Source organism: Botryllus schlosseri, chromosome 6 (genome assembly GCF_051294905.1).
Source record: "Botryllus schlosseri isolate E-star chromosome 6, Bs_hap1, whole genome shotgun sequence".
Lineage (NCBI taxonomy): Eukaryota > Metazoa > Chordata > Ascidiacea > Stolidobranchia > Styelidae > Botryllus > Botryllus schlosseri.
Window position 1 is genome coordinate 2,836,054 of NC_137241.1, and position 11,460 is coordinate 2,847,513.

Below are 11,460 nucleotides of genomic sequence, written 5' to 3' on the forward strand. Positions count from 1 at the left end.
ACGGCCCGCGGGCCGCATCCGACACGGTACATTGCGTATATTGCAGAGCGGAAGTAGTCAAATATTGATGCAGCACCAGATTCTCAATGGCACTAATTCTGAATTTATTCGGTTCTGTTAAAGGAAAACTTTCTCTATTCCAGTAAACATGATCGACACCGGACAGACCGGTAACGTGCGCATCAATAACGAATTTTAAACCATTGGGTATTTGGTAGTAAGCTAATTTTTACTAGTAAGATTGCGACATGCGCTCATGTTGCTGTTTTGTTGCAGTTGCACTTGAACAATCGCGTAATTTCAAGATTACAGTCAACTTTATGGCCTGATAGGAGCGAGTGCAGCTCTGGTATTCAAACATCACATTGGTGTTTTGATGCGTTACAAAACAACGCCGTGGAGTAATGTGACAAATAGATTCTCTTGCGACGATGCCGTTCTCGACAGTCGACACGGAGTAATTATGACGTCAACGGTTCGGCGCGACGGCCCCCTGTGTGTTCGTAGCAGTACCGGTAGGTATTGACTACTGACTGAACCATTCGATAGTTTAAGGAGCCGGAGCCAGAAATGGAACTGGAGCAGCGGTATCAATGAGCTCCAGAGCTGGAGCCGGAGCTAATTCATGACAGAAAAGAGAGCTTCGAAGCAGGAGCTGGAGCAGTTACCTATTTAAGGCAGCTCCAAAGCCATGGACAGGAGCAATCTTTTTATTATTTACCGGAAATCTCGTTGTGTTGACTAGGCAAAAATAGGGCGTTTTTCCGATTTGTCTCCCGAAACAACCGATTTCACCTTATGTTACCAGTGTTGACTAAAATAAAATAAATGTTCAGATTCTCGCGTAACCCGCCGGCTATCTTTCAGGCCGAAATTTAACGTCTTTCGCGGCCTTTTTGGGCATTTTAGGTTAAAAAGGAGGACAAATTGTCACAAAGGAGGACATTTCTTGAACACGCAAGACAAATCCTCCGAAAGGAAAACGTATGCTAACCCTATATTATTGAGATTTACTCCGACTCATAAAACTTTAAGAATCAAGTCTAACGTATATTGCAGACGCCCTGACACGCCACTTAGCGGCAAATGAAGTCTAATCTTCGATATCCGTAAGTCAAGGTTAAAGCTTGTGGTCGTTGACTATATACTCATAATCGTATACTATATCCTAGCTGGACCAATGTGCCAAACTCAATCTTATCGTCCACTCTCAATATCGTTAATTATTTACTTTGCGGTCTATACGCTACGGTCTCTCGAAATTCGTCGCTCACACTCATATCACCCCGATATCAGGAGTTAAATCCACAGTAATTATATTGTTTTGCATTTGCAGCGCAAGCATGAAAGTAAGCGCAGTAGATTCTGCTCAGTGTAAATTCGTCACAGTAAAAGATGTGTGGATTGATACCTATATCTACAAAATACTTTACTATGCAAGCATACGAAACTAACCTACCTATACGCAACTAAGCCTATTGAAATAATATACCATCTAACTCTACCACAAAGAGGAAATTTCAGATATGTGGAGAATCAGCCTCTTAGAATTAATTATTAAATAAATGTTAAACTTATCTAAATTCGATATCTGAATCTCCTATAATACTGTACAAGGTCATGGAACCAAAAGTATTGGTAAAAATTGGAGCATTCCAAACAGCATTTTCTAGAATTATTACTGGGTATATAAAATATATATTTTCAACAAAATAGCATGTAGGCCGCTCATAACATCAAAGAGAGAGAGAGAGGGAGAGAGAGAGAGAGAAATTAAAATATTGAATTTTGCGAAAAAGGGTCAGGTTGCCTGGGTGTATACTGGAGGCGGGGGTACCGTGGTGGAGTAACCGCCGTATGATGAATAAGGAGGAGGTGCACCAGGCAGTTGGCCAGCGTGAGAAGTTGGATATTGTTGCTGTTGGAATCCATACGCATTACCTGTAGTAGTGTAACTCTGCTGGAAGCCACCGGATGTAGTGGCAGTAGTGATCGTTAAGCCAGCGTCTGCGTTATTCGGAGCGGGCCGATTCGAAGCCAAGCAGCTTCTAACACCCATAATCAGGAACAAAAATCCCGGAACCATCATTGATATAGCGGCTCCGATGAGACCTGAGATCTCCAGTACGATTGAAACGATCAGACATGATAATCCGCCGGCGAACAGCGCGAAACCGACCACCCCAAGGCCTATTCCAAGGCCGCGTTGTTGCTTGGGGTTTCTTGTGTGGCGTGACCTGCGAGAAAATGCAAGCAACATAAAAGCGATTCATTTCGGTGTTTCTGAAAGTAAGTAACCTGCAGGTTATGTGTGGTAATTCATTAGTATGACACCCTGTGCCTCGGAGTCGGGGTTCTCGTACCCTCCAGGTAGGGTTGCACTTAAGTTGAATGGTTTTTTTCAAACACTTTGTTTATAAACCAAACAATGTAGTTTTTTCTTCAATAGTTCGATAAATATGTCATAATTGTGTATATACTTCCGACAAAACATGTGGCATGAGCCTACGGTCCTAGTCCTAATTAGTCAACATATACGATGTATGGAACGGTTAGAACTCTCGAAATCGTCGTCGGTTCAACAGTTACAGCTCTTAGATATTGATCATTGGTACGGAATGGATGTTTCGCCGACCGTAAAATGCTGCATAACGATGTTATCCTGGTTAGTGATTTTTTGTCCATTTATGACGGTGGTCGAAAACCTTTTTCACCAAAGGAGCCAAATTTAACCTATATTTTCAATTGTCAATTTCAATCCACTGTGACGCCACAACTGAAAAGAGAGAGAGGGAGAGAGAGAATCTTTATTTGTATACATTACATATCAACATGACACTACAAAAATGTAACAGTGAAATGCGACATGCAAGGTAGACGGGAGGCTCGATATGACAAAGGGATTGGGATAGTTAGTTGAGTAGTCAAGTGAAAACTAGGGCATGGATTTTGAGGTAACATTTCGGAAGCATTTGATTGGTCCGGCCCGCGAGTGCTCTGAAGGTTTGAATACGGCCCGCGCCGCAAGTTTAGCACCCCACATAGTGATGAATGAACTTGGGTAAGTTTAGACAAGCTGATGATAGAAATTTCGTGATATCTATTAGGAGATGAAATCCTGACAAGTGTAAACCCTTTTGAGTGTAAATGCTACCACTTACTATTTATGATTCCGGCTTATCGTAGATGGTAACTAAACGACGTTTCAACAAACCTAATGTGAGTGGTGAGAATCAAATGTCACACTCAATACCAAATCTCTATAAACCGTCCGGACAGTTCCAGAATAACCCGTTTTTCACGTGTATTTTGTGCCGTTATCCGGTTGCCAGGAAATTAAATATATCCGACTGGAAGCTCTAACATTTTCACCGTATCTTCTCGCCCCCCAATCGCCCCATTTGTTATTTTAGTCACCCTGTTCATCAAATTCACCCACTGGGGGCCGTATCGCCCATACGTTGGAGCCACTGCATTATATGAGGACACTGCGCTTGTAAATATGGTTGCGTCTTAAAGGTGCGAAAAACGGCTTGATAGCAGCCTTATTCCTCAGAAAGCCACCATAGTAGCTAAACGATCTTCCCGACATACAAATTCCTTTATCTCTATGGTATCGGGGTCCCGCGCCATCGCTTCTTGACTACTTCCACGTATTTCTTGTCTGTTGCACTTTGTCGAAACGATCATGATATTTGTCAGAGGATATTATGCACTGAGCATATTTGTTCACTATTGCAATTTCACGGCGTGATCATGAAGGAAAATAACATTTAGATAGCTCATTCATAATATCGGCTAAACAACTGTATCTGAGTGACCACTGCGGTTTAGTTACGGTAGTAGTCATATATGATCGGCTCTCAACGGACGACGGTCTGTCAGATACATTTGTGCGTGAGGTTTTGAACTAGAACCAACCCTTTTTCTGTAGTCGTTGTTACGTCGTCTGTTGATCCCAGGTACGGTAATACTATATGTATAGGCAAACTGACCATGACCATACATAAACCGCCGTTGTTCGTAATACACAGCTCATTCATAATCTTAGCCTGACAACTATTGGAAATTTCTTGTTTAACACGATCGCTTCGAGAAAGTGCAGCTATGAGGAAATGCATACCAGAAACTTCCTATACGGTTTGAGGAGCGATGAATAGCACCCTTCGTGAAAATGTTTCAGCTTCATTTCGCATACGGTAGCTTTCTGAGGTAAACGGCGGCTGGCAAAATGTTCTTCACAGCCTATTTAGACAAAGTGCCACTTCAAGATATACCATGGTGCCGCAGTATTATGGCATGTAATAATATTTGTACTAGTGCGGGTAATCAATAATATTTGTACTACTGCGGGTAATCCTGTTAAGTGGAATCAACTCACTTCCAATCATCGTGTTTTTTGTGCCAGAATTGTCGAAGACAAATTTTTTTAATCTGCTTCCCGTTCCTTACGAAAAAGAGACGTATTCTAGTTACTTCATTGAATTTTTCTGTACCTCATCCCTTGCAGCTGCGTGTGCGGAGCTTGAGCTCAAAGGAAATAATTTGAAATGTGCGTTCCCCGATAATTTGAGTGTCGCGATTTTACCCGGCCTGCAATAAGCATCAGGTTTTATTCAGCTGTTATGGTTGAATGGGGTGATATATATCTTCATTGTAGAAAATATTTTGAGTTTAGGATATGTTCATATCACACAGTTGAACACTGCCTTGGAAATCCTCAAAAAAAAACCTAAGACTGATAGTGCACCATGTTGGTGGATTAGCCAGGTTGAAGGATATAACCTTAAACGTACCATGAGATAGAAAAAGTTTTTAAGGTGTATGGGAAAGTACTATAAAGCACGCCTTTTTGAAAGTTGATCAATTCTGTTCTGAGGAACCTCAACGTCCACCGTACAACCGGTTTACCCATACATTACATACGCCATATTCTAATATCATGAATTTGCGACACCTGTCCTTCTCGTCAACAGTGCCTGAAAGCTACCGAATAGCGGCTAATAAACTTGACAATTTCATTGACTTACCTCATAGGAACTTTACTAGCCACCTAGGCTGCTCGGCGACAACAGGTGAATGAAAATCTATTTCAAATTTGCAAAGTCATTGTCCGATTGTTTGGAATTTCTCCCTCGGTCACATGACTCAGAGACAAAAAAGCAAACAATATCAGATGCCTAACAAAAACAGCGCACAAAAGGAATCGTCTTTGATTTATTTTGAGAGTATGAGTGTGTTTGTACTAAAGCAGTGGTTTCCTAACTTTTCTGAATTATTATGATTATTATAGATGGTAAAAAAGGGGAAGTGACGCATATCACCGATAAAGGTCTGGTGTACCACGTGCAAGGTTAATCGTAAAGAATAGTCAATTCAGGACAAATACATATGAAAAGGTTGTGAAAATCATAGCAATACGTTACAAGAATCCACGAATTCGATGACAGCCGTAAAAAGAAGCGGGTTAACAAAAAGGTTATAAGTACTGAACGCAAGATGTAGTCCCTCACAATACTGTTTTATCGTGCGTCTATGGTGAGCGTATTTACAACATGATAAAAGAGAATGTTCGACGGTGTCTGGTACGAAACAGAAATCACATAAAGGAGAGTCAATACACCCAATTGTAAACAGATGAACATTTAGCCGGCAATGATCGGAACGAAGGCGAAACAAAAAATTCTCATGCCGGCGCGATATTCCGTCTGACGATATTCGGTCAAGTATGGAAGTTTGAAAAACTCGATAGTGACATCCTTTTTCATTGTTTCTGTATTCCGTGTCCCATCGCCATCGGATGGACTTCCGAATCTCGCTTTTCGCATCTGAAAACTGGATCGTGGGTGACCAAAGAGGTGGAGGTTGAGAAGCTGCTGTCCGCGCTAATTCATCCGCAATTTCATTTCCGTGAATGCCGCTGTGACTGGGTATCCAGCTGATGGCTACGTCGATGCCTGCCCGTTTGATCTGTTCAAGATAAGGATACATTGCATTAAAAATATGACTAGGCATGTTTAGCGGCTCGCCAATGGTCTGTATTGCGCTGAGGCAATCACTGAGTATGACGAACTTGTCTGTGCTCAAACCGTTCTCTATTATCCATGAAAGTGCATACATAATCGCATCCAATTCAACAGTAATTACCGACTGCAATGGTGAGCAAGTTTGCGAATATTTCATTAGCTTCTGGGGTATGTAAACACCGTAACCAGTGGCAGTGGACGTTTTCGAGCCGTCTGTGCATACTTCAATATATTGGTCACAGACTTCGAAAAGAAAGTCTTTGAAGATAGATTTTACTTTGTGTGGGGTATCCAGTCTGGATATCACGCCACACAGTTGCGTGTTGACGTTTAGTGGGCAAACCGACCACGGCTCTCGAAAAGTAGGGTAGCGCTGGCGAACACTGATTTCCGCCAAGATTGGAGACTTGGAAACTATATTGAAGGTGACGAAATTCGGCTTAGTGAGACTGTATATTTCTTCCCATGAATCCTCTAATAGTCCTAACGTCGGGTGGGATCCGGGTGGATGTCTAAGAAAATGACAACGGTATACGCTACAAAGATACTTATGCCTCAGATGGAGAGGGAACTCATTACAAGAGGCCTCAAGTACGCAAATAGGTGTACTGCGCATGACATCGCAGCAGAGACGTAAAGCCTGGTTCTGGACGACTTCAATTTTGTTGATGTGGCACTTTGGGGCAAAAAATACGCTGGCATCCCATAATCTACAACGGATCGTATAACTGACCTGTATAGGCGGAGGAGAGATCTCCTGTTCGCACCCCAATTAGTGCTCGTCAATGCACGGAGTATGTTTAATCGTTGACAGCATTTCTTGACGATGTTTGTTATGTGATCCTTGTATGACAAGGTCTTGTCGAATGTAACCCGTAAGTATTTAAAACTGTTAACGAGCTCAATTCTGTGATTTTCGATCGTCAACGATATCTCTGGAATATTACGTTTCTTACTAAAAACCAAGGCAACCGATTTGCTTTTTGAGAGAGTAAACCCCCATTGATCACACCATTTCTGGACTGTATCGAGAGAGGTCTGAAGGGATGATACAATAGAGGGTATTGAGAGTCCACTTTCCCAGATTGCAGAATCGTCTGCGTAGAGGCCAGTCTGGCTGGGTATCAGTAGTGAGGTTTGGTCAAATTGGTACCGTCCAATCAGAGAGCGCCACGTCATCCTAATTGCCACGCCCATTTTCATACCCTAAGGGTACATTCATCTGCTACGTCATCTGTGCCACATCATCATCAAGCGCCACGCCTATAGTGCCACATCATCCATCCATTGCTATATCATCGCTGCATTGATTGCCGCATCTTGATACTTTTCTCAGATATTGTATTATGTGTATTTAGGACTAATATCATCCATCCATATTTTTTAAACCTGATTTTATGTGTACAAGTTACGGTTTCTGCAGTTTCCACATTTTCCGACTTATGATTGCCGCGTCAAAACTTACATTGGCACTTTACTCAGTCTCCTTGAAATAGCATTGTATAGTGTACGAGTTCATTTTATTTCGAAAAAAGAGCATATTAATGATATCGTTGATCGTTATTGCATCGATTCACTAGCTGAAATCCTCCAGATCGGTTGATGTTTCGAGGTACACCGCTTTGCTGCCGTCCGACACTGCGATCCGAGTTCTTGCGTTCGATCTGACCGTTTTGTTTGATGTAGCGATCACTGGCTTGTAGTATATACGATACGAGCGGAAGGTTGGGATTATGAACAACTACGCTAGGCGAATAGATGACGAATTCATCAGCTCGCAGTATAACCGCTACCTGTATAATGTTTGCATGTCGAGTATAAGGGTATTTAACTCGGCACTAAAATGCCAGCGGAATAGCCGCAGGGACCCGGTTCTCGTTGCTATAATTAAACGAACACCTTCGCTGCAGGTACGCGATCACCGACGTTATAATGATAGGGACAAATTAGCAGCATGAAAGCGAGTCTAATGAATATAACGACAGACAACAAGTTAGTTGAAAAGTAAAACTAATCGTGACCGATGCAAGACGGCGTGAAACAACGCTTTCGCTCGATTCTTGTAGTGACCACAATTCATACGATTCAGTCCTTTTCATGTCACTAGAATAAGGGTGATTAAACCGACAGTGAAACGCCGCTTCACAATTGCAAGTTAGTGTAATGCAAATTTTACCCCTTCAAGGGTTATAAAAGTATGGACGGCAAAAGGTATAATTTTGGGTCGACATGGTGCCTTAGCTATCTATCAATAGGTATGTAATATTTGTTGAAATAGTTGCTATTGATCATAGACCAAGCTTGCTTTCAGAGCTGGAAACTAAACGTTGATCTATTTTCAATCACTATATTTTTCATTAATCTAAACTTCGCAGTTACGCTTTCTACAGTTTACACATTTTACGACTTATTTTCTTTAGAGCCATACAAGTGATCCCCAATGTCGGGGCTATGGAAACAAATCAAGCATGCGTACGTAAATCTTGAGCTTAGATCACCGAGACTCTTGTATGCAACTAACATTGCAGACAACCATTCGACAATATTCAACTAGCATTAATGCCATCGATATAGTGCATCATGTACAGCGACACGCTGATCAATTCAAATTCAACAATGGGATCCCCCGCACAATCATGAAGCCCGATTTGCGTTGAATATTAACGATACCAACAAATCGGAAGATCTCTTTTCCCTCTACATCTATGATAGAGGTACCATTCCATTGACTACGAATAACTTGAGATTCTGTGGGATTGAAATCGCAATCAAATAATATGAGAGTATCTTTTCCAGCTTTCAGAACTTGGACAATCGTATCAGGACTATATCGCAACACCGCAGTATGTGTGCGCGCAAAACGATACACAGTTATTTTTAGTGCCATCCGTACGACTTATGTTCAACTTGCAGTGCAACTGATGATTTATTTGCGACCGATGCATTAATGACTTTAATACTATGTACTTTAAATTATCCACACCTATGAGTCGAAATGTTGTTAAGTAACTCATGTTTTCAGCATAACCTAAAAGCAAAGTGGACGAATTTCCATGTTGATCAAATACCCCAAACACTGCTTGCTTTCATAGTTAGTAATTAAGCGCATCACAGAATTTACCCAAAAAAGTCGGTAGGCCTACTCCGAAAATTTTGTAAAGTAGAGCTTTTGGCGTTGGACTTAAGTTCAAATGAACAAGTGTTCACGTAGGTTCGAGGTCTGAATGAGTCTTTTAAAGCATATAGAAACGAAAAAACTAATCTAAAAAATTTACGAAGTTTGGATGCGGCATATTTGGGTTTTTTAAAAATCATTTATACCCACGATTCGAAATATTGTTAACTAACTTATGTTTTCGACATAAGATAAGCGTGAAGTGTACAAATTTCGATGTTGCGCAAATACCACAAACTTTGCTTGCTTTCAGAGCTGACAACTAAATGCAAGACAGACTTTACGCAAAAAACTTATACTTGAGCACTACGAAATGTACAAGTACTTACCTTTACACGACGTTTTTTGTAAAATGAATACTAATTTTACTAAAAAAATAAAAAAGAGCGAAAAACTACATTTTATCCCGGAACGCAACATGAGAAATCGTTTCGATAATATCCAACATGGTGGTTCACTTCGAGGGTAATTTGTAAAACTCAAATATTGCATGGTAGGACTTCGCAAATTTTCGATTTATGTTTGCTATTTTTCAATTTCGTTAGTTCTCCGCCTTCAAATATCATGTTATACAAATATTATGTATAAGGAACAAGTATAAATCTGACTCGACGTTTTTGTAAAATGAATACTAATATTATTGAAAAAATAAAAAATAAAAAGAGCGAAAAATTACATTTTATCCCGGAACGCAACAAGAAAAATCATATGAATTTGTAAACTACTTATTCATGACATAATAATAATTCTACTTGTACACTTTTTCACACTTTATAACACTTTAAGTAGTACTTAACAGTTTCAGTTTTAAATAAAATACGGAATATAAACTAATCGAAAAATTCGGTTACCAATTTCGCGTAGGCTATGCATACAAATGAGGAAAGTTACATCAACGCGTGTTAACTAGTTGTATCGAGTTATCGAATGATTTTTTTCTTTACATCAAAATAACTAGAGTGTGTAACTACATTAAAAACGTATCTAAATGAGCTCCAGGTCATTGTGATTATGCAGCATACCAAATTTCATCACACATTTCATGATGGAACAACTTTAAAACTAACGCAGTTCTATAGCAACTTTTGCCTAAATCTGTTTTCGGTAGCATGTACATATCCATAGTCAGCTTTAATAACAGAATTACCATGCTAATATGTGACTCCTCACCTTGAAACTTGGTACGTAGTTGTAGGACATTGTGATTATGCAGCATACCAAATTTCTTCACGCATTTCATAATGGAACAACTTTAAAACTAACGCGGCTCTACATCGACTTTTTTGCGTACATCTGTTTTGCGGGAGCGTATAGCACGTACCTATACATAGTCAACTTTAATAACGGAATTACCATGCTTAACATTGAATCCCAACTCTAAACTTGATACGTAGTTGTAGGACATTATGGCAATGAACCATGCTAAATTTCATCACACATCTAATGATGGAACACCTTTGAAACTATCGCAGTCGAATACCGACTTTTACACATATCTGTTTTTCGTGAACATAGCATATACCCATACATAGTCAATTTTAATAACAGAATTAGCATGCTAAACCTTAAATTCTCACCTTGAACGTTGGTACCCAGTTGTAGGACATAATAACAATGCACCATACCAAATTTCGTCAGGCATTTCATGATGTAACACTTTCAAAACCAACGCAGTTCTATACAGGCTTTTGGCTAAATCTGTTTTTCCGTAGCGTAGCACGTACCTATACATAGTCAACTTTAATATCAATACATGTTTATCGTAAGTCCTACACAGTCATGATATCCGGCCGAGTTTGACTTTTAGAAAACATTATACCGACATCGCGACATCTTACAAAATTGAAACCGCGGTGACTGCTTGAGAGACCTACCAGTGATATCGCGGTAATCTAGTTACTTCCACAAAATAGTATGTATTCAACTTACTTTCCACAAATCTAACGCGCAAAACAATTTACTTTGCTAACGAAAAGTACTGAGTCATCATATCATTATCCACGCAACAATACACCTAAAACATACTATCGTACAAAATGGTCGCTAACCTCTTTGTGCACCAGCTGTAAATCTCACAAGCAACAAGTTTCAAGATTCCAGTTATTGAAAAAATGTTAAAGTGTTTCTCCTGCGCCAAGTCGTTATGTTGACGAAAGCGTATATTGTAATATCATGATCGATTTGCATTCGTTGCTCACAAACTGTCACTACTCTAAATAATTATTTTTCACTCAAACACAACAGCATACTTGTCGCCAT

General features: G+C 40.1%; 1 protein-coding gene across 3 annotated transcripts; it reads right to left on the reverse strand.

Annotated features, from left to right (window-relative positions):
* Positions 1-1,292: 1,292 nt before the first annotated feature.
* On the reverse strand, positions 1,293-5,168 carry LOC145440721 (uncharacterized). 3 transcript variants are annotated; one of them, XM_080318456.1, is made up of 3 exons: positions 5,031-5,053; positions 4,497-4,593; positions 1,293-2,237 (listed from the first exon to the last, which is right to left on the reverse strand). In XM_080318456.1, exons 1-3 carry the CDS (start codon positions 5,033-5,035, stop codon positions 2,049-2,051), a joined length of 291 nt encoding a protein of 96 aa, XP_080174582.1. In that variant the 5' UTR covers positions 5,036-5,053; the 3' UTR covers positions 1,293-2,048. The 3 variants fall into 3 exon arrangements, with proteins under 3 accessions (XP_080174582.1, XP_080174579.1, XP_080174581.1); XM_080318453.1 differs by lacking the exon at positions 4,497-4,593 and having other exon boundaries at positions 5,031-5,168; XM_080318455.1 differs by lacking the exon at positions 5,031-5,053.
* Between the last annotated feature and the right edge of the window lie 6,292 nt (positions 5,169-11,460).